General features: G+C 44.1%; 2 protein-coding genes across 2 annotated transcripts; one reads left to right on the forward strand and one right to left on the reverse strand.

Annotated features, from left to right (window-relative positions):
- Window positions 1-4,695: 4,695 nt before the first annotated feature.
- On the reverse strand, window positions 4,696-7,488 carry LOC109481001. Its single transcript, XM_019783478.1, has 4 exons — window positions 7,385-7,488; window positions 5,819-5,977; window positions 5,508-5,572; window positions 4,696-4,885 (listed from the first exon to the last, which is right to left on the reverse strand). Exons 1-4 carry the CDS (start codon window positions 7,461-7,463, stop codon window positions 4,736-4,738), a joined length of 453 nt encoding a protein of 150 aa, XP_019639037.1. The 5' UTR covers window positions 7,464-7,488; the 3' UTR covers window positions 4,696-4,735.
- A 12,166-nt stretch (window positions 7,489-19,654) lies between these two features.
- LOC109480873 (glutamate receptor ionotropic, delta-2-like) lies at window positions 19,655-26,930 on the forward strand. Its single transcript, XM_019783202.1, has 9 exons — window positions 19,655-19,690; window positions 20,219-20,413; window positions 20,861-20,967; window positions 22,123-22,343; window positions 23,198-23,425; window positions 24,027-24,124; window positions 24,900-25,057; window positions 25,378-25,615; window positions 25,857-26,930. The coding sequence occupies exons 1-9, from the start codon at window positions 19,655-19,657 to the stop codon at window positions 26,031-26,033; spliced, it is 1,458 nt and encodes a 485-aa protein (XP_019638761.1). The 3' UTR covers window positions 26,034-26,930.
- The last annotated feature ends 563 nt before the right edge of the window (window positions 26,931-27,493 follow it).

A 27,493-nucleotide genomic window follows, 5' to 3' on the forward strand; every position in this document is an offset into this window, starting at 1 on the left:
TTGGGCGGTGAGTTAGTGATATCGATCTAGCTGCTTCCACATGAAGAATTGCAAACGTTGTTTTCGCACATGAAGATGCGCCATTATTTCTGAAGGTCATTGGCATTGGCTCACATCTTAACTCCACCCCGAGGCGGATTGATGAGTGATGATCAAATGAAATATGAAAAGAAGCACCGATGTCATCCCTGGAGGATGTTATCAGCGCACACTAAACCAGTGACCTTCGACAGAAATAGATTATAGACAATAGAGAGGATAGCGAATAAGATACAACATCATTACAAGACAGCGTGTAATATGCGTGTATACCCATGAGGGTTTCAATTTGATTTTACCCATTTCGATTAACTGAATATTGTGCTTCTAACTTCGTGCGTTTACCGTAGACTAGAATGGTGCACATCGGAAACCCCACTGATGTAACCTGTAATACCCGGACCACTCCTGCAACAGTCTCTCCTGTCAGATCTCTCGTGCCGGATCATCGTCTCTAATCTTGTCTCCGTCTATTGATACTCCCGCTACACTCCACTGCCTGTCAGATTGATACGTCAATCTCAGCACGCTTGACCTCTCTCACCCCACCATGTATCTCCGGGGTGACCTTTAGGTTGTCGGGGTCATTTCCTTGAGTATGTGTTTTCACGATGCCTGCAATTTGTTGGATTAGACATGATGATGTTTTAGTGGACCGGATATTTACCGGGCTGTAAGCACTGCTTGCCTTAATGGCGTGGGTAGAGTTGTTATATTGCTATGGTTAAGTTGAGCGCTGAGGAATGAGTGTACCTCTAATTTAGGATACCCAGGGCAATCAACGTATTTTTGTTCCAAGGTGAGCCTTATTTAGGTTTTAGATGTTACCATAGCCGGATATCTCATTCAGGTGGTAAATAATAATATATAGATGTTAACTATATCATTACTTGAAATGAAAGTCAAGTTTCTACTGAAAAAGGTTTCTAAATGACATAGAGGAGGCGACGGAAAAGGAAGAGTTGTCAAAAGTAGTATAATGATAGAACCAAGCTCTCGTCTTCTTCTCACTTTGTACATTGTACATCAATGCACTGGGGAACAGCCCTAGAATAATAAAAAGCAATTAAGAAGATTACTGTAGCGATTGCCGAACCATTTTACACCCGGGAGTATGGATTCTTCTGAACACGTCTCCGGGTCGTTTGTTTTGGTATCTACACCTGGTCGTGTTCTGCTTGTTAGTTGAGCCGGGATGCTTTTGATCTTGAACCGAAGGTCACGAAAAACGACCCGAAGCGGAAGACAATATAATAACGGGCACAGCAATCAAACCGTGTCGTCATTACAGGATACAGCTCTGCGGTGGGAACGCTATTTTTAATGATGGCTCTCATGTTTAGATAATGTCGCAAGTCGTATTGAATACTGAATGAGGGTGGTGTATTATACCGAACAGGTTGTACTACACTGATTCATAGGACTCTACTACTAGATAAATTACGGAGATAATTTCCGGACGTTTCGAGTGACATTCACCGCTCGTCTTTACTAATGAACTAACAGGACTCGACAACACGTGTTTTCCTGGATGTCTAACCTTCATCAACGTACAAACGTTGATCCATTGCGACCAGACCTGTTTGAGCAGTACTGGCAGCCATCGTGCCTTATAAACACAAGTCCCAGTCATGATTGACTACATCTAGGGTAACATACATGCATTTGATATCGTTACGTCAACATAACTGTAGCTATTTACAGAGGATTACTCGGTGGAACCCAACGGTATTGCCTTTGATGCAAGCAAAGTTTGATACCTGGAATGGACGTCATTGGAGACCAGATTTCCTTTCAAGCTTAACTCTTTCCCGTCATGATGCAGGATTTTGGTTAGGTATCAAACTCGCTGGTCCGCACAAAACATGATTGAGCTGATCTGAATGAACACTTACAGGTGGTGAGCTGTGGGAAACATCCCCCAAGGCATGAAAGCTGTGGAGCGGTGCAGATTATGTAATTGCTTTTCACCTTGCCTTAACCATGTACGGCTGTACGTGGTTTCATCAGTTTCAAGGAGATGCTGTACAGCCATTATGAGCAGTTATCGAGCGTATTGACAACTGGACTAATAGCACGGACGCCACCAGAAGACATGGAGACATTGCCGACCGGATCGGGGTGGTTCGTGCTGTTTTGCCTTTCACCACTTGTTGACTTTGGAAGACATCGATCATATCATGGCGCTGATATTACCCCGGAACCACGTGGAAGCCGTGCACAGCTTTCTGGTCAGAGGAACTTTTCTGGTCTGCAAACCAAGCTTCAGTGGCAGCACAGAAGGCCCAGGGCAGCAGCTGGTTACAACATGTTCAGGAAACATCAGCGACACAACAACACAGAACGCAGCAAAGTAGTATAACGCTCACAGATATCCAAATCGCTAAGACATTGCACTTGTATGTTAGACAACTTTACGAAACATCCACAGCATACTCTCTGTACATGATGAAATACCAAGAATCTTTAACTCTTTTACCCAGAGCAAAAGTGTTCAGATACCAAACCCTTGGCAATCACCACTGTGCCTTATCTCTTATTCCTTCCACGCCAGCGAACCACGATACTTTTCCAACCAACTCTCTGTGTTGATTACTATAGTTGGAGGACCTTTCTTTTGCCAGGGTAATGACCCCTCAACGGTATCTCCAAACGACCATGATCACTTACATGTTCCAGCGTCCCGCAATTTGGGGTTACAGTCATGCCGCTAAGTGCTAGTTGGTACATTTTCAGGATCAAACCTATACTTTCCTTTGTACAAACCCATGGTAAATCCCTGCACGTAATAACGCTCGTGGGAGCGGATTCTTCAATGACCGAACTGACCATCAAGTACTGATGGCCGGCACCTCGCGATGTCGACCTCTCACCTCCACCCATTATTTATCTCACTGAGAAGTATTTTGATGTGTCTCGTCCAATTTAGATGGTCCTTACTTTGCTATAATCACCCACTTAGGCTCAGCCCTGTGCGATAAGAAGGGCGGAGGTATCACTCACAATTTCTCAGTCGGGATATCGCAGCTCTGTTGTCCAACAAACGTGACCTCTAGCCAGGCCTGTCATTTGTTTCGACTGTGAATTATAGGCACATTTAGGTCTACCCTTTTAGGTCAATTTCCGCAGATCAATTCCTAGAAATAATGCTGTTCCTAGAAATATTTTCACATACCAGGAAGACTGAAAAAATTGTTATGCTGAAAAGAGGTTGTGAAAAAGTACACTGCAATATAACTTTGCCAAAGATAGAATCGCCTTAAACTATTTTTCTCAGACATACTTGCTATCTACTATATCTGCATCAACAGAATGTCAAAGTTAGTATTGAACATCATGGGTAAATGATTGGGTCAGGTTCCAGGTTCCACTGAATAACACTGTAACATGTCAGGTGGAAATGTGTTCTTCGATCAGTGGTAACAGGCAGGCTGATAGTATCAGTTCTGTATACCCTAGTTACCTTCATCATGCCCCTATCTCGTAACTTCGCCAGTTTATCGTCCGTCGTCCGACGTCGTTTGACCGGCTCAAGTCCGTCTCGGCCAGAAGACACAGCAGAACATTTAACTATCCCAGAGGGGCTTTCATTCTTAACATACAGCAGAGTTTCTTGAGAGACGTTCCAGTAAAAACAATAAAACACTACTGCCAGAAATTAGTCATTCTGGGAAACGACGGTTCAATCTCACTCAAGGTGACTTTGGGATACATTAATCATTTATTTTCAAGTGCATTTTTAACATATATACAAGCACTACATATACATACATACATAATGTTCGGAGAAAGAGGCATTGCCTATAAGAACCGCTTCTTAAGCTAACTACATACATTAAGTGTCCAGAGTTTATTATGGTGAGAGTTTGTGTTAGGTTGGGCTGTCCATCCCCTTCCAGTGATTGTCTAGCTTTGACTTAAAACCATTAACAGTTTGCTAACATCAGCAGAATCAGCAAAAACAGAAAGTTTCCTCATTTTTTTGCCTACAGTAATAAACTGTTTGTCCTGACTTATTGCTTAAGACTTTGGGATACATTCATCATTTATTTCTAAGTGTATTCTTAACATCAGCCACATCTTCAAAAACATTTTCCATTTCTCTCAAATGTTTTTTTTGCCTACAGTAAAAATGTTTGTAATAAAAGTCTGTGCCAAGATTCCCCCCGGACGAGTTGTCCTACAGCAATCACGCGTCCACCGCACCAGGTTTTTGGCGACGCCTCAGGGGCGGAGGCATTTTTACAGTATATTACGATCAAGCTGAAAGAATTTAGAAAATTTTACGAATGCATTCCCTGGGGAATTGGTTTTGAGGTAGCCTCCGGCCTTATGTCTTCGGACCCAGCAGGAAAGGCCTATGTTACCATACATGCAAAAAGCACCTTTTCGGGCAAACTGTGCCTTTTTGCACACAGAATATTAATGATTATCTTTATTGATATTTCAAATATGTTTTCTCCTATCAAGAGAGAACAAATTTTCTTGCTCATAAGAAAGAACAAGGAGCGACATTCAAGCTTATAATGCTTCAATCATGTTTTTAGTTTTTAATTATATGATGCTGGTCGTTTTTTTATAACTTTACTGTGTGTAACAGTGATGTTTTGTGTAAGGAATTTTATTCACTTGTGTGTTTCCTATCATGTATGTTTGTGTCAGTCTTGCTTTTTTTATTTTTTATTTTTCTTTGCTTTCACGATGCTGTTGCATTCAATGCTTGTTTTTCAATTTTCTTGCGTGAAAAACATGAATGCACACCACAATCCTTCCACGACTGGGTTTCATGCTGGCCAGTGAATTCCTGCTGTAGTCTGTACTTCAGGGTGGGCATGGCGAATTTTACCTGTGGGTATAAAGAGAGAAAAGAGCATAAATGAATCTATGTCAACTTTGGCCAGCTATGAATAACTTAAATTAACATGATTTGTGGTCAAGTTTTACACATGAATGTAAATATGCAAAGCGGACACATAAATACACCCTTTTCTGGCAATGAAATTTGCGACATCATGAAGTATACATGCCGTGTGAGATTTTCTGCTGCCAGGTAATATATATAATTTCATTATGATTAGCATATGTGCCAGACCCTAGCACTTAGAACAAGGAGCTTACCTCCTCGCTTAGGAGAAGAAAGTAAGTTTTTTTTTCTGAGTCTCTCGATCGGGCATCTATATCGCCCAACACGCCCCAGTTTCGGAGCTGGCATCCTTCTTCAATTTATCTAGAGTATCTATTCTGGGTTCCGGGCGTGTGGTTTCCCCGACTGAATGGAGTATCGTGTCACAGGGCCTGGCACCCAGGCTACACTGTTTTCCCAGCAATGACATCATAGTAAACATGTTACCGTATTTCAAAAGTCACACAGCTTATTGTGAAAGAAGTACTATATAGAGATGCGAACATTGCTTAACCATCGTGATTATGAACACTATTGCATAAAATAAGGATGGTTAGGCACTCACCTGGTATTTTGTTCCACTTTTTGATTGTATTCTTGAGTAACTGTTGTGTTTGTCGTCATGTAGAGCTGAAAGAAACAATGTAGTACTGGTTAGCGAAGTTTGTTGCATGCTAGGGTCGCGTTATTCAGCATAGTTCTTCAGCGTTCAGCGTGACCACGATGTGAAACTTGGACCTTATTATGTTGGGATGTCAGCAGGTAAACTACACATATGTACAGAATACGCGGAAATAATATCAACTTCCAATTGTGTGAATAGTATTATTGTTAAAACCAAAATGGCGTTGACCTAGAGATGAGTATATGACGTACTGAAACCTTCTCCGTGCACTGAGATGGTCTCCACTGTTCGGAACCCCGAGTCGTTGGCAGGTGCGGGCAGTTTAGCGCGGACAGGGCATAACCTTATATGCCAGCACCGGTGTTCAGTGTAGAACAGTAGGGTATCCCTCGCTGCATGTCTGAGATTTACTGGAAAGACAAGAAAAACCAACGCCCGGGGTCACTGGACAGAAGAGCCTTGACGTAGAGAATTGAGGGTAAGACCGGAAAACCCCGGCGGAACTTGGCGTCAGGTGGCTCAAACTTTACATAAACCAGCAGCTAAAAACGAGCAGCTATTAAAAACAATTCACTAAAACACTGATCGTCGATACCTGATAAAGACAACCAGCTGGATCTGTAATGAAATACTGACCAAATTTTGCAAGCAAAATGGACGGAATAAACCACACAAAGAACAAGATGAGTGAAGTCAGCACTGCCCGCCCGCCCAGGGGTATTTTACCGGGTCAGTTACAGGACGACAATGATTAGAAAGGCCAGCTGGAAAGATCTGACATATCAGCAGAGTTTGGCTGGGGCCTGCAAAATATCCCTAAGCCACTCATTTGAACACAAGGGTTTTGTCGGAAAGAGGAGTCCGAGAATATCAAGTAAAGCCGAAAAACTTGATCCCGGTGGAAGTTAACGTCAAGTGGCACACATTTTTAATGCGTAATAAACTAAAATTCCAACTTCTCTCCACTCGTGCGGTAACCAGCCAACAAGCAACTTTAAACTTTCTCTAACTCCGAGTCAGTGATCCACAATGATGTATCGATCAGTCATGATATAACAACACCCAAATTCTGACACCGGAACTTTGAAGACACAACCAAGAACTTAATTTCTAACATCACACAAATAAAACGTTCAAGTCACGCTGACTATGACGTTGACTATGATGGATACTCTGCCCGGCCATCGAATCCGTAAACAATAATTTGTAATTCTTATCGTAAAAGCGAACTCACCAAAATTTCCCAAAACCACTGCGAGTGATACATGTACTAGGGTTAGTAGAACCGTTCCTCCATGGCAGTAATTATAGGACTGAATCTTTGTCGGTGATAAATAGCACACATAGTGATGTCCCATTTAGAACCACAATAAGGAAATACCCTGGGACATGACGACAACATAGCGAGATCCAAGAACACCAGAATAACATAGAAAAAGTTATAGAAATCTAGAAAAAGTCTGCTTGAAAGATACCAAGAATTCCGAACAGAAATAGGGGAAAGTTTACTAAACATACATATACAGAACACGAAGTACATACAAGTCTCGTACAGAAAAAAATAGAGACTGGGTACTAGTACAACAACTAGCAGACGTGACACTGCAAAAACACGGCTGTGATTGCAAAATTTAGACTGATACGATTATGGCACATTTATAACATTAGGAAGTAACATTAAAGCATACATTTTTAATAGCTTCAACCGGTCCTTCGTAGGTTCCTCTGTACCTCTACGGTTTGTGACCGGTAACCAGGGTAAACAGTGTAAAACTATAACAAACAGATTTTAGAAACCAACTAAGTTTAAGCCTTACCTATTTTGTTCCAAGTAAAAATCCACGCTGACCAAGCCGGCTGCCGCGGCGCGCTTCCCCTGTCTAGTCCGGTGACCATACCAGCGGAGCTCCCCGGTAATTCCTCGGTGCTGCACCGCCGGTGCCGGCCAGTGGAGATCGTGCCCGGAGCCCCGGCCGGTGGAAAGTGCCCGGGCCCCGCGCCCCGCGCCCGGCGGGAACCAAAAGCTTTGGTGCCCGGGAGGGTTCTGGCAACTGGTGTCCTCAAAGTTTCAAACTCCGTTCTGAACCTCCGAGCCGGCAGTTGTCCCTTTTAAAGTCGGGACTTACATCGATCATTATTTAGACATTGTAACTAGGGGCGTCCTATAGTCTGGGATCGTTGATTGGTGAATACATAATGTCATTGATTATTTTAATTGTAATATTGAGATGAGAAAACTGTTTCCCTGACACAGCAAACAGACCGGGTGAAAAGGGTGAAAAGTTCAAGCCATTGACCTACTTTCGCCTATCCAAGAAGGCTACACTATAACGTAATAGATAACCTTCTTTGCCTGTCTGAGCGCAGTGAGAGCGAAGGTATGTTTCGCAGGAAATAAGAAATTAGGTGTTCGTTACCACTGTCCCGATGTCGAAATGAAAGTAGATTTGTTACGTTTCGGGACGATTGGAAAATTGACTGGAGTGAGTCCATCTCGATCCTTGGAAGCGGAATTCACTTCCGGCTTCTGCTAGCAGGCGGCAACCCATAATACCCTGACAAACATTTGACCAATCAGCAACCGCATGCTGTTGCAAGCATTACGTCATGTTTTATTTCGGTCATTTTCGGTAGAAATCGCTCCCCGCGATTCGGCTGTTCAGAAGGGTGTCGGAACCATGTGTTTTCCAATAAGGTCAACCCAATGTTTGAATTTTCTCGTGACTTACTGTAAAATTTTGAGATTTAGCAGGGTACAAATCCGAAGGGTTTTAAAGAAACACAATACATTCAAAGACTCACCAAACAGTCGCTTGTACATTTACCGAGCGGGGTGGTAACTTGGGAGTAACTTGGGACTAAAGTTTACAGAATTACATGAAGTTAACACTTACCGCTCTGCCGCCTACGGGAGATGCACTCAGAGTTACATGAAGTTAACTCCAAGTTCATGGACCGGACCCCAGTCTATTATTACTCGCCATACTATACATACTCTGTGTGTTAAGCCATTTGTTCAACCTTTATGACAATGCACGTAGATTTCATGATAAAGGAAAGGTTTTTCCAAACTTTTTTAGTCGCACGCTCGCATCGTAATGTTGTTCCCAGAGGACGTCATCCATATAATCAATCAACATGGCAGCCGAAGGTTGTGCTTATTACGAAGGTCGTAACAGATAGAAACGGCAACTTCAGGAGTAATTAGGTCTTCAAGATGCTGGCGGATATTACCGTGAACAATTTTGTAGAACATAGACAAAGAATGACGACGATCCCAAAGTGTTTCCCAAACTAGTTCTGCAAGGAGAGAGGAATACGAGGACCCCCTCACAGCCCCTGAACCTGTAAGGGAGCATTCATGTACTCCACTCGTTCTAAGCGTTGGGAATCGAATGAGGTTACGTTACATACTTGCTAGAGCGGGAAGCCAGCCTGTGTCGCCACATGCACGGGCCTGCACGTACCGAATTAGTCTACAGTTTCTTTTGATTGGCGTGAACAAGGGCGTAAATATAAAATAAACTTTGAATCATGCTGCGCCCGTTGTCTTGTGCACGCCGATCCTTTTCCCCTGCAAAGTACACATACAGCTGAAGAACGAAGAGAGGGTCGTGGCAGCGCTGAGGACAGCTTTCCAGAACCTTGGCCCCGAGAAGGAAGTATTTCTTTCCTCTGAACAGACTCAGTTTTACCAAGGACATTATGTGTGTATAATGTCCTTGGTTTTACGGAGTACAAATTAATACATATTTGAAGTGTATATAATTCCTTTGATTATCCGGTAGCACTTCTACACCCACAGTAGCATTAACATATTTGTTATCTATATTCCATCCTTTTTGTGACCCGTACTTAACCCAATGGGTATGTGTGTACAATAAAGGTCTTTATTCATTCATTCATTCATTAACTCCGCCCAGACCTCCGCCTCGATGATTGTTGCTCTCTATGGTTCGACCGGGCGGGCCCTATTAAAGTGTTCGGCGCATTTCGTATAGAAGTAAAGAACAACAAAGCTACGTACTTGTGCATCAACATTATAACCCTTGTTACCGATAAAACCATTATTGAAATATTCACAAATCTTTATTGACCATTGCTTGCTTGATCACCAACACTCTCCGTGATCCAAAGCTGTACGTTTCGCCGCACTTGCCTTACCCTTCGATGCGGTGGTGACGTCTTGCAAATCGGCTGCGGCCAGCGGTGAAAACTAGCCCCAACACGAAACGCTTCCCGCTACAATACTGTATCAAGTTATCATGCAATCACGTATATAGTACACGGCCTAAATTTATTTTTAAACGATATTTTCTAGAACTAACTGTTTTTAAGGCATACATGCTACATGCACAGAAGCACAAGGGGTGCGTACTTTCGGGAATTTACGGTAATCCCAAGACGGCGTTTCGCTATTATATCTCTAGGGGCGAAATTAGGGTGGTGTTAAAGATACCAGTGTACTTATACATTTCGAATTCATTGTTATATTAACTGTATTAGTTGGATCACTAATTATAAAGATCTATGAAAAAAAACAAAAGACAGATAAAAAAGGTGAATCCCTATCTAGCGATTCTAATTTTTCAAGGGCTAGAAACACAACATAAATTTACCTGGGTCTAACTGATTTTGGACCCCTGACGGCTTTCCTCGTACTGTACAGAAATTCTGGATTCTTTCTGAATTATATGTGTACGTATTTGAAAAAAAAACGATTTATAAAGAACGGAACAGTTAAACACAAAATCGTCGCCTGTGTTTTTTTAAAAACATCATACTTGTTACAAAAGGGTTCACAAACACATTAATCACCTGTCCATTTCATACAGCCACTCAATCTCTCTAATAATAGAGTCATAATAGAGAAGGAAATGTTTATGAATGAACGTGTGGCGTCTGGTCCTTTGTTCCGGGCGTCAGGGCAGCATCATTCATCACACAGCTGGTCCATCACAGTCAGCCGGCTTTTATTCGCCTGACCTTTGCGAGGTTTCCGCGGGGCTGAGATTACAGCAGGTACAGGTGTAAACACCGAGCCGCGATCCAGCCGGACCTGCGGGAACTGATGATGGACTGATTACACAACTCTGCAGGCTTCGTCCTCTGTATGTGGAGAACGTCCTTCATCGTGCAAAATCTAGGTCGGTCGATGGTACTTCTCCTTGCCTCGGATTGCAGCTTAGATAGATTAATGACTTATTTGCAGACGCAAAATTCTAAGCCTTTGAAATTATCACGAAAATGGAATCAATAGAATTATTGTGAAAATAGGCTAGGTGGAGCCAGTTATATGGGTGGCGTTTTGTTTTCCCATAAAAAATAGAGCCGCGTGCACAACTCATGAGCTCTAGCGGACAAGGATATTCGTTGAAAACGCCGAGTGCCATGTAAAGACATACTTCACAGATGATGAGGACTGGAAGGATTTGTTTACCCAGCATTCCCTGCGACCATTCCAACAATGATTGAGCTGTGACGCCCCGTTGCCTGGCAACCCGGCATACCTATAAATGCAGCTGCGTACCTTTGGCTTGGGTCAGTTACTTTTCAGTTGGGCTGGAACTGTGTCTGATACAAAAGTATGGGGCGTTTTGAGAGGACGGTGACTGCTGTGGTCTGCCTGGCGTGTCTCTTCCAAACAGGTCGGTGTAAGACAGTGTCTATTGTTGTCATGTCATTATCACTGCTATATTTTATTATGTCCTTCATTTATCAACTGTACATGAGAAGGTGACAGACGAGACGACTACATATATTTTCTTTTCCCAGTTTAATTTCCTATCTTCATTCCTGACTCTATGTTTTACGTTTCTGTAGTGAATTGTTATTTTGTTCACGGTTTTTATGGTATACCTGTTCGTTGATTTTGGGCCGTCGTCGTCCTAAAACGAAGGGACATTCTACGCATCTTCAAATCAAATATAATAGTCGACTACGCAGTTATACCATAGAAACAACGGAATGCATTCGTCGAGACGTTTTTCACTGTCTGGACTTCCGATTTATGGAAGCTACTCAAGTAATGCCTGTGGTGGTAATCTCAGCATGGACCCCATATTCTCCCCGTCATTCTTTGGTCTTATGATTGGTGACACTATTATCGCCAGAAGGCAAAAGAAATAGCCGGGAGTTTGTGGTTTCCTATCCCTGTAAGTGCGCAATTATATACTGGTGTCTGTAGACCATCACAGGAAATGGCAAGGTGCTGTTTCATACCCGTGTTGAAGCCGTTATGAACACAGCTCATAAAATGAATATTTCTTCACTGCAGCGCCGTGTTTTATGTCCATAACGAGGTGCCGTTTCCGTTATTACCGGAAAGACCGCCCCGAGGCCGTTATGTCCGCTGCAGTAGTATATCGTGATAGGCAGCGGTTGTTACCGGAGATATTTCCCCATCCCGACTGGGATTCCATCAAGGCCAAGGCCAGTTTAGATGATGTTCTTCAAAGTTGTAGCACGCCGCCTAACACTTCCAGCGGCATTTATGGGAGAATCTAGGCGAGGTCGCGGGTTCATCTATATGTGAGTTTGTCTGTACAATGTCCCAAATGTATAAGAAACCCTCATTCTAGTTTTGTACAAATGCTTTCAAGACGTCGGCGACTTTTTTAAACCCCAGAGCTCGAGCTCCTCAAGATTCGCAGGACCGGCAATCGAACACGGCTAGTCCGAGAAGGATACTTGCGATACCTACAATCACACGCAAAGCAACAGTTACGACTGTGTAGAGACTGGTAGTTTGGGAGAACTTTTAGCACCAGCTCGCTTTACCTCGATTGCCTGGCTCTATCAGGGGGATGCTCCTCGTTCCATTTTCTAAGAAAACCTCCAAGATATTACGCAACTGTAACCACAAATAGCACACATCTCGTTAGCTGATGATGTAATGCTTAATTTCACGGTGTGATTACATTGCACTTGATTGCACAGCTTGCTTCTCCATCTCAGCTTTCGTCTCGTCTAGTTGAAGTAGGCTATGGTCATCAGAAACATCGCAAACTCTCACGGAATTGGCTGGGCAAACTCTAACGCCGGCTTTCGTGAAACTCGTGATGGTATGTGCACTGTGCCTTCATGTCAGCTACCTGTATGCTTGTTTCCTGCCTCTCACGTCCATGCACCAGGTATGGCGATTCTGTAGTTGCTACCTAACTGTCTTAGTTTGCATCCAAATACATGTCCTGCTATTTTGGTCAGTTCTATTTTACCTGTAAAAAACAGAGAACTTAGTTCCTAATGTTAATGCTTTATCCTGACTTGCTTCAGTTGCCAACAGTTTTTCTGTGCAGGTACTCGTTGCCATCGAGCACAGTTGGGGCCTCACCACTATAAAGCTTTAAACAATGTGCAAAGATTGAGTGTAACAGGTCATCGTTCGATCGGTGTAATATAGCTAGCTGCCGCCGCGCCGCGTGCCTTCGAAGCTGGTGTGTTACACCGCAAGGGTAATTATACCGGCACTACAGATACTTTGACAACTATTTTGCCTGCATTCCAGACTCAGAATAGAATCTACCCCTGGTATATATTGACTTGTTCTAGCCAACATTACTATGATAATGGACCTTTATCCCCGCAAGGTTCATCTTCCTGCTGAGTTGAGAAGTTGCTCAGGCCAGAAGCCTGCATCGATCTCCCCTCGCACCACGACTCTCCCCGTCCTACATACATCATACTAACCCTCCCCTGGTCAGCAGGAGACGTCACCGCTGATCTATGGTGATGGCAGGACGGCATTAGACTCCGGAATTGCCTGTGTTTTTGAAACGGCTACACTCAACTGTACATCACGGGTACTGTAGATAGGATCACGCTCTCTGTCTCCTGTTGCTGCAGACATCGCCAGATTGCCCAAGACCTCCTCCTGTTCGAACAATATAGCTTCAATCATGCGACACAAGTGCTATTGTATGACAGATTATTGTTTCTAAACGTGACTGTTACATCTTTTGGCTCGGCTCACCTAACGTCACCTTACCGGTCAACATTATCATTCCGGTCCTCCAACTCGCAAATTGCCCTAAATTGCAATCCTTGGGGTGATGATATGGTGTTATAGGTTATCCTAATACAGATTTGTCACTGCTTGAGCTGTAGAGTCGAGTTTATCAGCAGGCACTCAGTTCGGACGTGCTGAAAACTTCAATAGTACAATCCACTTTGGTTTGACTTTCTACAGCTGATAAAAGGACCGTCAGCACTAAAGTATGAGCATTGCTTAGTGTGAAACACTGTTTGCATTTGTCTACCATTTTACGTAATTTCATATGCATAACGTTACATCGTTGTTCTCTTTAAGATATTTTGGGACAAATGTCTGTTGAACAATATTTGGGGACAAATATTGCAGGACAAATGTCTCTTGGGTTCGTGCTTCTCAACCTGGTTTCTAAGGAATGGTATTAATCTTTTCCCTAATGAAATGTTTGATTACAAAAACGTCACCTTTCGGACTACTAATCAATGTGTCCCTGCCCAGCGGCTGAACCGCGAATGGGCACGGTTTCATGCCAACCACTGGTAGATATGGCTGTCTAGACAAATGTGTTGCTTCAGGGAAGTTAACGTTACTTTCTTAGAATGTACAAAAATACATTTGGTCCAGGGGTTTGCCACTAGACTTCCCACATCCCCTTACTCACACAGGACGCCGGCAAAGTACCGTGCATACCCTAAAGCCATGTACCCGAAAGATCAAATATAATACAGACGAATGCAAGAATGGCACGGATAAAACTTCTTTCCTGGTAACAGTTCAACCGTAATGGCCTTTTCCTGGTAGTTTACCCTTGAAAAACATAAATTGCAGTGGGAACACGGCCAGACCTAAATTGCCTGAGCATGCCCGTAGGGAGAACTTAAGGCACTGGTGCTTAAATATAAACTTAAAGGCAGTTGGAAGTAAGAAATGCGCCGCCTGCCTTTTCATTCATCCTGAAACTATGCATTTCGGTTCCCAACAAAGCCTAGACATACATATGAACATAGCAGCCCACAGCTTAAATCTTACAAGGTCGAACCGGTAAAACCAGCCGTATATCCCACCGTCAGGAAATCCCACCTAATGATGTGACTGATGTCTACTGAAGTAATCATTGCTAGTGGCCACAATTCTTCACTTCTTCAGAAATCTTCTGAATGTGTTCGCTAGACTTCTCATGCTGTTTTGGATCATGAGCCTTTGCCTGAATATCCAAGCAAAAATATTGGGAGATGATCCGATCTAGAAATATTGCCAGGTCAATGGATCATTACAAGTCTTTCAGAAAAGAACAGCGCCTCTGGCGGAGTTCCACTTCCCGGCTCCATTTTCCCCATGAGGACCGCGGTATCAGGCAGAGCCAGACCGTTAATTCTCCAAGACCCGCCTGAGGCGGCAAGACTTTATCTAGATAAGCTGGAGCCTTGCGGACAGAACAGGATATCCCATAAGCTTTATAAGTTCACCGGTAATAACTATATTTCACTGAAGTGCAGCGCGTACTTTTTGATGTAATACTCTCAACAAGTTAGCTACGTTTTGCATTACGATCGGCTTAAAGTGACGTAGGCTATGGTCTCCAGTTGCATATGTACCTCTGAAGCGGAAACGCGTCAGGTTTATGTGTGGTGTGCCTCCAGGAGTTATCTCTGTCAGAAACCCGAAGCTTTCGGTCTGTAAGTCGATCTTACCTTTGAATGGCACAGTCGATGTTGTTCGCCCAGATGGGTCTATGGATCGTGCGGCTTAGCCTGGGTAGTCGTACAACCGTCGAAAGATCTTCTTACGGTTCCCGTTCTGAGTCAGCTGTACAAGATGACACAACTCAGCAGAAAATCTCATTTTCCATGAGTGGCACTTAAAACACAGTCTTTTTAGTGCAATTTATGATTATTAGCGTCAGACTGTACTGTACAGGCAGTAGCTGATATAGTGCATGATGTAGTGACCGTTACTTGGCCTTCCGATCTGGTTCAGAGGGGAGGTGAACTAGAAAATACATCAGTGTTCATCTTCAAAAATTGCATATTCTGACGTTTTCAATCACCTCCAACTGGGTCAACCATACTATCCGTCTGCCCGAGCCCGGTGGCAAGCCTTTGTTGTGGAGCATCAAATAATTAACTTGAGTCTTATCGTCAGAGATAGCATCAGTTCCGGCAGATATTTTACTCAGGTAATGCGGCTGCGGCAGACAGGTGAACGATCACCTGTGTCACGTCGTGACTGATGGATCCCCGATCCGCGGCAGGTGAACAATCGGTTTGTCAGTGAAATATGGGGCACCCGAGATGCCGTGCTGGAGAGGTGCCTGACGACAGTCTATCTCCTGTAATGAGGATTGGAACTGCTGGTCACTTTAACGGGCGCTAGCTGATCCTACTGCTCCTGTAAATCATGCACTTAAGCACTATTATCGACTTGTTCGACGATCAGACGGTAAAAAAGTTGTTGTTTTGTTCTTCTTAGACGTTTTTGAAAATCTGTAGTTCCACATCTCGTTCATCATCTTTGCGTGTCATCTTAATAAATGTTTAAGAACCTTTTTCGGGGTAAACATTGACTACAAAACATGAAAAGCAAGCCCAAACATATGACAAGAAGACAAGAAGAGCCAACTGTAGATGCAAAAGTGTACCGATCGCCTGAAGGTGACCTGATTGAAAGTACATGTATGTCAGATAGTATGTAACCTTATGTCACAGGGTAGATGAGATACGTTACCGCAGACGTGCCGTCTATTCCCACACGTGTCTCTGAGAGCGGTCCAAGGCAACAGTGTTGGGAGTCGCAAACACGGCAAACAATATCCCAGCCGCGATGCCTTGCGCAGATAAGGTGAATCTAATCAACCTGCAATTGCAAATCAATGCGCTTGTGCCGACCCCGGCACGTATGCTCGCTGTTTAACGTCATTATGAAAACATAGAACGCCATTACTGCACGGCTGGAGAGCGGCCAGTTCCAACTACAGGTCACCGGAGTGCACGCGGGATAATGATTTCTCTGACGGGAGAAGTCCACCAAGATTTCGGGTAATAGACTTTTGAAAGATACAAATTGGTCGGCCTGTCACTACCTCCTGCAGACAGGCAACTCGTTCTCACTACGTTTAACGCGATGTCTTTATTTCTAATCATGTTCGCTAATGGTACATTTTAATACTCATTTGTCTCATTGTGTAATCATACCTCACGGTGAGCATCTCAGGAGGATCGGAAGAAAACATTTTAGCTTTATAAGCTAAGGATAGACGTCTGTTAATTGTCTGGCATGTATGACTTGACTTTCTGAGAGTAACACGGTGAGATAATAATGTCAACTCGTGGGTGATGTGGGGTACTCGTAGTGCTGTTACTTTTTCCCGTCCATGTGAGTTCCCTAGCTTTATCGACATCAGCTAGGATAAGAATACGAAGGCATGATGCGCCGTTCACTTTGCACTATATTTTCCCTCTAAGACATCCGCAGAGTTTCAGCTCTCTCGTGACCGTATATGTTGTTGAATGATATGACTAGCTTTTTAACGGTTTGTCTTAAGAACACGCTCTCCGCCACTGCAGTTGCATTTGCCGTTTTACTCTTTCTTTGATTTGTCCTTTGGGAATTTCGCTATACCCGAGATTAAGCCATATGGGCGTTATGAACGTTTTTTCATGTAATGTACTCATGAATGTAATCCCCAAATCCATTGTAGGCATCCAGTCACCAGCCTGCAGTGATCCATGACATCCGTTTTGTGCAGAACGTTTATCCCACTAAAAGCTACGGCGCTGATTTGCATGTTGAAAAGGGAGACGTGCTTAGTGTACGTCTTATCCTGGATGACTTCTCGGAAATCAGTTTGATTACAGAGTTTGATCACATGTACAATCTATCGAATTAATGAGATCTAGTCATGATATCTATATCTAATGAATAGTCCCCTACAGTCTGTCGTCTTAGCACACAAATTAAACCTGGCTGTGCCAAAACAACTTTCGACTGGGTTCGTTCCAACGTTGTTCGCGTGGTTTTGTGTTACGATGCATATGGTTTTTAGCTTAAAGGCTTGGTCTGAGATAGGAGTTATTGGGCCCCCAAACAGCTACTTTATGAACTACAGCTTCATGTCCAACTGAGAGAAAATTCCAGTTGCTCATATATTGTGTCAACGAGTTCTGTTAGTTCATTCGTGACGCTGAAGAAGATGTCACTCGAAACGAACGGAAATTATCTCCGTAATTTATCCAGTAGTAAAGTTTGAATTCCCTATCAGTAGTGCTTACCTGGATGTTTAACCTTCATCGACGTACGCTTGCGTATGTTTATTTTCTCTTAGCGCAGTTTGTAGTTTGGGTTGTTTTGATTGAAATGCCGGCGTCACGGCGTTTCTAACCCACAGAGGTACCAGAAACACGAGGTGAAGTAATATGCTGTAGAAGATGTGTGATTGTAGCGGCGCGTGTGACACATTACAGACCCGCAGGTAGACGCCCCAGATTCCGCTAGTACGTTGATATCTCTGAAAGCTTTTGTGGTCGACTTAAGTACTTAAGCTTGTTTTGATTGAAATGTCGGCGTCTAACCCACAGAGGTATCGGAAACACGAGGTGAAGTAATATGTGCGGATGATGTGAAGATGTGTGATTGTAGCGGCGCGTGTGACACGTTACAGACCCGCAGGTAGACGCCCCAGTTTCCATTAGTCCCTCCGGTCGCGGAGGAGCACGTTCTGGCCGCCAGGCGTGATCCTCGCCAATTTGTCTGCCGAACACAAATCCGCCGCATCACGACGACTCAAGGCCCCGATACATCACTGTAATGCACTGTTTCGCCATAATCAAGGTTTCATCTGCGTGAATATAGAAAGCTTCTTTACTGAACCCCGTTATTGATGGGTGGAGGTGGGACTAAAGTGGACGTGGATCAAATCGGCCCTGTAATCACTGCGTAAGTCGCGATCTCTGAAGCACCAGGGACGATCGGGTAATATTAACGGGATCATAGCCGGGGACACCCTGAAGGTCATCAAGGAGGTTGGAATTAATATTACAAATGTTGGTATCAAGCTCTATCTGATTCCCTCTGATGTTTCACATCGCGTCCAAAATGCGGGGCACCTGTGAGGGATGATACCGTGTCAGTCAGTCGCCCGCCCCCTCAACCGTGGTCAGGTCATTGACCTCAATGATGTTCATTATACGCATTATCCTCCCCAATTTCCGATCAAATCACCGTCCGCTGCCGTGAAGGTCCATACGTCAACCTGCCTCCACCATACATCCTCTGCTGGCCGCCCTGTTGTTATGTGTGATAAGGCCTGTCGTCCCTGTCCTTGGTGCTGAAAAGCAGGTGACATTAAGATACCGAATGGAAATATCCATTCATACTTCTATGTCGTCCGATAATGAGTCCCTTTTGTCAGAAAATGAATATGAATATGTGGGATTGCTGTGTGTATTTTTCTTTTTTATGATGACCGCCAGGGTTAGCCTGAGTGCCATGCTATTTGTATACCGAGGTTAACATTAGTGCGCGAGTATGGGAGGCAAGGCATACAAATAGGACGGCACCCAGGCTACGATAGGATCACATGACTGTTGTGAGATAAAACAGACCACAGACCAACTCGGACGTATAATAACACCAACAATGGATACCCGCCACTACTGGCCTAGAAAAATGTTGCATCTTTTTGTGTTGTATATGTCACGAGTCCCTCACGACAGTGAATGACAATATGTCGCCATTCCTTATCTGTTACTGTGCTGACTGTTTTGAGATAAACAGACCACAGACCGACTAAGACGTTTGACAACGCCAGCAATTTATACCCGCCACTGGCATAGAAACATTCTCATCTTTGCGCCAAAATCAGTTCCTCAAGCAACTGGATATGATTTTGGAAACGGTCGGACGTTTCAGGTAGCTGCCACTACCTTTCGTCAGTGACACTAGAGAGTTGTCAGAAAAGCAGGTTTAGCAATTGATTGACAGGCAAATAAGTGAATACAATATTTTTCCATCAATTTTCGTCTTTGTATTGTATCTGTCACGGCAGTCAATGACAAGATGTCGCCATTCCATGTTTGTTACTGTAGGCCAGCTGATCGACATGAGGAACGGCACGCTCAGGGTCGTCACCATTCTCGTAAGTACAAACATCTGCAGCAGAAGATTAAGATTTATTGATACATAACGTTTTTAACAAGTTGAACAAGGCAAAACGTTAAAAGGCAAAGAACTACAATCAGTTACGCTACCAGGTATCGACTGCCACGTACAGTAGTAAAACAGGGGAAAATATGTTATATTGTATCACTTGAAATAAATTAAGACGGAAGTAAATGTCACCACTGACACTCGGCCCGTTTGATTTATCGCACAAATAACACAAGACATTTGTCAAAATCTATCAGTGTGTCGGCAACTCCCACAGTAAACGTCATCTCTTGTTCAAGTGTGAAATATATATTACTGTGTCGTATATCATCATGGCAAGTCCGTACATTGATTGAGCTGTCATTTAGTCAACCATGTATAAGAGTTTGTTTACGTTGCACAGTTGTCGCCCATACCTCATTTGTTCCAAAGATGCGTTGATTGATATCTGATGCAGTAATTTTTGGTTGAGTGGAAACAATGTGGTTTTTACTGGTCGTAATTTGTCACACAACAGGAGGCGCCATTCACCATGAAAGAGACGACAGCGGACGGGAGTTACAAGTACACGGGCTTCTGTGTGGACATGATAAACGAACTGTCGCGCATGCTCAAGTTTGACTACGACCTGTACGAGGTGCCTGACCGAACCTACGGTGCCCTGAGGGATGACGGGACGTGGAGCGGGATGGTTGGGGAGCTGGTAAATGATGTAAGTGGAGTTCTGTGAAAGACCGTAAAAAGTTTTAATGGTGACATAGTAAAAGTGCTAGTGTAGATTTGGTGACCTAATTAGGGAAAATGGGAGGTCAATGACGCTAGAATAGGAAAATAATGAGTGTTGAAAATTGGACAGAATTACACCAAGGCAGAAAATATACACAAGGAAGTTGGGTGATATAGTACATTCTAACAAATGTTTTAAAAAAGTATTGGTTTAATTCAACCTCGCAGACAAGGTGTAAGACACAGGGTTGTACTGCCAAATGAACTGCTTACATTTTCCAGAGAGCAGACATAGCTCTTGCCGCCTTCACAATAACGGCACAACGGGAACGAGTTGTGGACTTCAGCGAGCGTTACATGGACTACGGGACCGGCCTGCTCACTATGAGGTACGGTTGTACTAACACTAACACTAACGCTGCCACTGTTACAGGAAGCGGACATCGCCCTGGCCGCATTCACTATCACGTCAGAAAGGGAGCGGTACGTCGACTTTACCGAGCGTTACATGGACTACGGTATCGGCTTTCTCATGAAACGGTTAGTGGCAGCTGATCTGATGCATGAGCGTCTTTTGAAGACCCCTCCTTACCCTTACGTGAACGTGAAGACATCCCTACATCCTCCCCACTCGTCGTCATCCCTTCCCCGTACTACTACCGTGCTCCGTGTCCTGCCATTCCCCACTGACAGAGGAGAACCCGTTGCTTTGGTGCTGCATGCTGTTGTCATATCTCCTAGCCTTCTGTGTGGTTTTTCGTACATTTCTCTGGGTTTATTATACCTTCGGTCATGATCATCCTTCATCGGTTGTTCTTCGTGTGCGTATGTGGCTTTTGAGTTTTGTGGATCTCGGGTTGGCCCGGTCACATACTAGTACCTTGATTGCATCATCTTGTACACCTACACGTCACACTGGATAAGCATGCCATCATCATTACCCGGACCATTTTTGTGTATCCTCCTGTCTATGTTGATGTGCGACTGATATTCCTCACTGAAAGCTACCATTAGAGAAGCATTACTTGCTTCTAAACATACATGTACATCTTTGGACGTGTTAAAAGTTCAATTTTGTTAAACATATATGCCTAGAAGTGGCTTCCAAACGAAATTATATGGAGCAATTTGTCATGGACAATCTGAACTGCTGCTCAATTGTTTTCCTGTTGGTCAGCTGTATCTGGCCAACCCGCCTTTCTTGCATAGGTCCTTTGCTTTTGCAACCGTCACCATCAACCATTGACTGTCCATACCATTTTCAACAGAAACCAAATCATCTCCGGGATCCTTGGTGTGATTGAACCATCTGGTTTAGTTAATATGGTGTATATGTTAATTTTGACGTGTTGAATTCATTCATAATAGTATTGCATATGTCTTACATTCTCATGTGTATTTCTTCTTATAATCTGCTGGGTGACCCCGAGCAATAATCTTCTTAATGTTCAATGTCGATGTTGCGTTGTGTTGTACTCATACCGTTTAAGCAATTGCTGATTATAACTACCCTTATGGATCGCATGGCGTACTTTAAACAAAACAATCAAGGAAAATCGTCACAAACAGCTCAACTATTTATATGAAAGTGTCCGTTTCGGAAAACGTTGTTGCATACGACTTGGCAGTGAAATTGCTTTTAATCCTTCTGATTTCGGCAGTTTTGATAAAGACCTGCCATCTGTGCTTCCGCAGGTCCAACAAAGAAAAACAGAACTACTTCGCCTTCCTGCTGCCCTTCCAGCCCGTGGTGTGGGCCTGCCTTCTGGCCGCCATCTTTGTGGTCGCCATCATGCTTTTCATTACTTCGCGCATCCGGATCAAACTGAACATTGCAAATCCGGGAAGAGACAATGACCGGCAATTCAACATCCGAAATTCCATCTGGTTCGCCTACGGATCTTTGGTCAGAAAAGGTGAGTTTGCAGTGTCTGTAGCGTTGCCGTAAAACACATCGGTGAGCACTTCTTACCAGAAATGATTTGTTAGTCATCAAAGCCATGGGTAGAGCTTATAGGCTTAAGATATCAGACATCCAATAAAGCGGTTTTCTCTGTTCAGGTTGCTCAGCCTACGCTTTGTGACTGCTAATCGCGAGTAGTGTTAGAAGTTGCTATGATAAACAGAACTTGTTTTTGCAGCATAATGGGGCCATTAAGGCGCGTTTGCTTTTATCAAAGATTAAGAAAGCAACTCTCAAGACAGTGTAATCCATGCTTTCACGGCGCGAAGCTAAACGAAGGGCACAGCTATAAATTTACCAACCATGTCCCATAGTTTGTAAGCTGGTGGGATTCAGCCTACAACTTAACGGGAACCTATTACGAACCTTTGATGAATTAGAAGGTGGCTGCTTTAAGTACCCGTCTGTGCTCCATCCCCAGAGTCAGCAGTTGTCAGTATTACCTACACTTTTTATCCGAGCTGGTCGCTGAAGCTTCAAAGGGAGCCCAAATAACTCATAGAGTAGATGTTAATGCGTTTTTTGTTCAGGTGGCGCAACGGTTAGAGCATTGGACTCGGAACCAATAGGTCCCGAGTTCGATACTCACCGTGGCCCGACGTTGTGCCATTGGGAAAGGCACTTTACACGACTTCCCTACCGGTACGGTGGAGTGACACCACCGAGCTTCTTAATCTTGCCTGTGTAACAAAAACACACTACAGATTTGGTGCGCCAATGTGTCAACATCTGCACATTATATTTGCCACCGAGAGCCGTTAGAAAAATTTGTTCACGTCCGGTTTGAACCCGTTCCTAATCCCCCAGGAGTGGAGCCGGCTCCGCGGTCCCTGCCGGTGCGCATCATGGCGGGTACATGGTGGCTGTTCGGCCTGATCGTCATCTCCACCTACACCGCCAACCTGACTGCCTTCCTCACCGTAAAGCGCCTGGAGCAGCCCATCAGGTCCATCGACGACCTGGCCAAACAGACGGAGATAGCCTACGGCATTCCCACCGGCGGCGGCCTCTACAGCTTCTTCCGCAGCCAACAAGGTAACATGTCAAGTCAAGTCAAGTCAATCTTTATTGCACAACAATTGTAACGGGTACGATGCATGGCAAACTCTTTAGTACTACATATCTAGCTAACATCTACTCTCACGTCTACAGTGACTACAAGTTCTATGTATCGACATGTGTCACACTACCCTTGCCATTGTAATGTTGGAGTCACGTTTCCAAGCCGGGGCCCGGCCGGGCAGTTTGTGGGAACGAAAAGTATGATACAAAAGACAACAAAACACACGAAACGTGTAAAAGACCATTATTAGCGTAATTTCGGCATTTTCGTGACATGTACTTTTTATTTTTCGTTCATTCAAACAGTCCAGCCAGGCACGACGTAGAATTGTGACTCCAGCATAAGTAAAGTATTTCGATTGATAACAGAAAGCTCACGTTGTCTCTGATTTGGCCCTTGACGTAAAGAATATCACTTGTTTAAGCTTAGGGCTCCCTCTTCACACTATGGATGACCACAGCTTTGTAATGATATTACGGAGATCTAATAAATATTTCATTCATTTATTGATCACAAAACTGCTGAATGAATGTAATTGAAACTTGGTCCTTACAACCCTCCTCCTGTATCCAGGCACAGGAACGATCTATGAGCTGATGTGGAACTACATGAACACTGAGCCCACAACCTTCGTCAAAGGACTGACAGGAGGGGTAGAAAGAGTCAGACAGGTACACCCAACTTCGTCGTAGTGTGCAAAAGTAGCGACTTGGTCTTGAATGTCATCTCTAATAAACAATTAAACCGTGAACTCAACGTCTCCTTCTGACATTCATTCATTCACTCATCCATCCATCCATCTACTCATCTATCCCTCCCTCCCTTCCTCCCTCCCTCCTACATCCATCCATTCATCCATGCATCCACCCATCTTTGCAGGGAAACTTCGTCTTCATGTACGATGCGCCCATACTAGAATACCGGGTGAACACAGATTCCAAGTGCCAGTTGCTGCTGCTGCCCAATACTTTCCGTCCTCAGGGCTATGGCTTAGCAACCAGGAGCGACCCTGCCTTGCAGGAAGGTCTATCGTTTGGGTATGTTTTTTTTAAGTACGGGTGGGGCTAGTTATGATTAGCGTCCTCACGCACAATCCAGAGGAGAGAGTTTCACCTACGTAAAGCACATGTAGAACCTAGCAGTAGCGACTGAAGACAAGCTAAGCAGCCAGTGAGTACCCATATTCACTTCCTCTAAAAACAAACCACTTGCAACTTATCCTGAGTACCATCCGGATTTTGGCTCCGCAACGCTTGAAAAAATTGAGCGTTGCAGCGCCAAAATCTGGATGGTACCCAGGCTACTTGCAACTTGAACTGGTGGCAAATCACTGCACTAAATGCTGATGTGTCGCTTCCCCGTGGCAAGTGTGTGAGGACGGTCAATCCCCGAACGCCAGAGTCTCGCACCGCTACCACGCTTTAAACCTGCTGTGTCCTCCCTTAGGGAGAATTCCTGTTCATGTACGACACGCCCATGCTGGAGTACCTCATCAAGAAGGACCCGAACTGTGAGCTGATGCTGGTGGGGAAGCCGTTCCGCCAGCTCGGCTACGGCATCGCCACGCAAAGCAGCAACAGGTTGTCTCACGAGATCTCGCTTGGGTGAGTCAGGAGCACCGATATATTGCGTCGCTTAAGCTTATCTGGCCGACCAGAGAACTAGATATATGCATTGATAGAGGGGAACAGAAATCAAATCATACAACGTATTCTTGAGCGCTTGCTTCTCCTGTAGTTTATCCCAAGCTTCAACTGTGGTGAAATTAAGTGTCACATTTAAAGCGTTGCAATAGGACATGTTGGTGACTAGCAGCCTCATTGTTAGTTACAAGAACGTACATGTAATACAACTAGCTGTTGAGGACATAAAGATGATGATTTTTTCCCCTGTATCACCGTTACCGTCTCTCTTCTTCCACAAGAATCCTGCACCTGAAAGAGAACGGTAAAATCACGGAGTTGCGGGACCGCTGGTGGCCGAAGCAGGGATGCTCCATGGACGGCTCGGAGTCGGAGGCGGCCGCGGAGGGCCTGGCCCTGGACAGCTTTGTGGGTGTGTACATCGTGGTGGCGGTGGGTGGCGCCCTGGCCATGGTGGCGGCACTGGCCGAGGTGTCCTGGCACAGCTACTGTAACAACAGGCCTAGCGTAACCACGCAAGTAAGTGCGTTAGCCTGCAGATATTGCTCAGTCAATTTCTCATCAGTTGATACTTTTAAACTCTGCCTTACCATACTCATGTGCATCACTGTACATCAGTGGTATGATCTATACAAAATTATAACAAAACGTGAAGATGAGAGTGAGGTAAACTCTAAATTCAATGTACAAAAGGCGTCCTGATTATGGCAGTAATTGTCATGCCAATATAGCGCTGATGGATCACTGTTGTGTTTTGCAGCAGGAGGACACAAACACTCAGGTCTCTGAGCAGAGAAAGCTGACAGAGGAGGTATTACGGGGCATAGACAACGGAACTCTACAGATCCTCATCAGAAAAACGCCCCCTGTAATCGACACGTGCCCAGCTCACAACGGAGGGCCGCCAGACATAAAGTCTGACGGCAAATTCGTCTAATTCGTGAGAACACAGAAGAACGGGACTCTATAATGAGCAGTGCTATCAACTTCAAAGGCTGAGCAGATCCAAGGCTGAATGAATTCAATTGTTTTTTACCCGATGGTGTTTTGCGTCTGAGCGAAGCAAATGGTACCCGGTGTCAACTATCTATTCAGAAAACTACGTTGTGTGTGAACCGACATGATCGACCCTGATGTGCAAGATCGTCTGCCTGTCGATACGTACACGGACCAAAGCGATCACAGAACGACTGCTTCAGCTCTCTCCGTGTCTCAGAAGTGGTGAAGAAGAATCTGCTACAGTATTCAGACGTTGGTCTCTAAGAGAGTTCGTAAAGCAGGTGGTGACGTAAGCTGCACGTAACTTGGAAATACCTTCTTAATATACAGGCTTACTTTTTTGCATTGTGCAGTTCTGCCTTTGGAGATGAGGAGACCAGGACGAATGACTACCAGACACAATGTCAGTGGATGAAGGCCTTAAAAATGTCGGTGGATATGAACAGTTCAGACGGACATGGCAGTCTCTAACATTAAGATGCAGAGGGATTCAATGTAGATGACAGCTAATATAATTACTGGTCAAGCTTGCTGCTGAACTTCCATGTAATCCCGAAATGACAGGTGACCAAAAGTACTCTAACTTGTACGTGGCTCTTCTAGCGTAGACAAAAATGCAACCCTTCCTTCCTAAAGGCAATTCCCAAAGTGTATAATGAAATATGCTACATATCATAATGTAGAACACGTTACCACATGATCTGAAAAATGCTAAGTCCTGTATATGTTTGTCAAAGACATGCGATGAGGCAGTGATCACGTCCTGTTGAAGTGGTTTGTTCAGCTACTGGTGAACCTCTGCTGGTTTTGTCTTAGACTTGAACCAAGGCAGCAGATACAACAATGTATTTGAAAAAACAAAACAAGCCAGCTTTTTGCAATTTCAAAAGCATGAAGGGCATGAGCTACCAAAATTACTCCATTGGTACCAGCTGATTTCTTACACACTCAGTAATATTGAATTGAATACAAACACTCAACATAATTAAGACAAGCTCGACATGCTACCGGCGGGATTAACCTGGAAACTACACAGCTTACAAGTCAACATCCTATATGTGCTGCAAGCTGGAAAATTCAGGCATCAGGGAAAGGAAAATGTCTGAGAAATGAAAATGCATTAAATGTTTGCGTGTTTCCGTTCGCCCAGGGACAGAGTACCCATTGGTACAGATGCTGATGTTCACTACGCCACTCACTTCCAAATCCTTTCTTTCTGACAATGTTTGCTTTTATGTTATCACTGGTGTGTCATATTAGTTTTCCTTAAGGATAACAGTGGGCAGAAGATGGCAATGACAAAAACAATAGTTATCAATGATATTCTTTGTAAGGTATTGCTTTGGTGGATAAACGTTTATTGGTGATTTTGCTTCCAATGTTAACTAGTGTAAACTA

This window comes from Branchiostoma belcheri, unplaced genomic scaffold (genome assembly GCF_001625305.1).
Source record: "Branchiostoma belcheri isolate BF01 breed outbred unplaced genomic scaffold, Haploidv18h27 scaffold53, whole genome shotgun sequence".
In the NCBI taxonomy this organism is placed as follows: domain Eukaryota; kingdom Metazoa; phylum Chordata; class Leptocardii; order Amphioxiformes; family Branchiostomatidae; genus Branchiostoma; species Branchiostoma belcheri.

What these genes read in the sequence shown, in the direction of transcription:
- LOC109481001 (XM_019783478.1), bottom strand. Translation starts at nt 7,463, where the DNA reads ATGGTCACCGGACTAGACAGGGGAAGCGCGCCGCGGCAGCCGGCTTGG. An exon ending in AGTGCACGGAGAAGGTTTCA is followed by an intron (nt 5,573 to 5,818) that starts GTACGTCATATA and finishes TGTTTCTTTCAG; the next exon opens with CTCTACATGACGACAAACAC. An exon ending in AAAGTGGAACAAAATACCAG is followed by an intron (nt 4,886 to 5,507) that starts GTGAGTGCCTAA and finishes TTATACCCACAG; the next exon opens with GTAAAATTCGCCATGCCCAC.
- LOC109480873 (XM_019783202.1), top strand. Translation starts at nt 19,655, where the DNA reads ATGAGGAACGGCACGCTCAGGGTCGTCACCATTCTC. An exon ending in GGGTAGAAAGAGTCAGACAG is followed by an intron (nt 24,125 to 24,899) that starts GTACACCCAACT and finishes GTCCTCCCTTAG; the next exon opens with GGAGAATTCCTGTTCATGTA. An exon ending in TCTCACGAGATCTCGCTTGG is followed by an intron (nt 25,058 to 25,377) that starts GTGAGTCAGGAG and finishes TTCTTCCACAAG; the next exon opens with AATCCTGCACCTGAAAGAGA.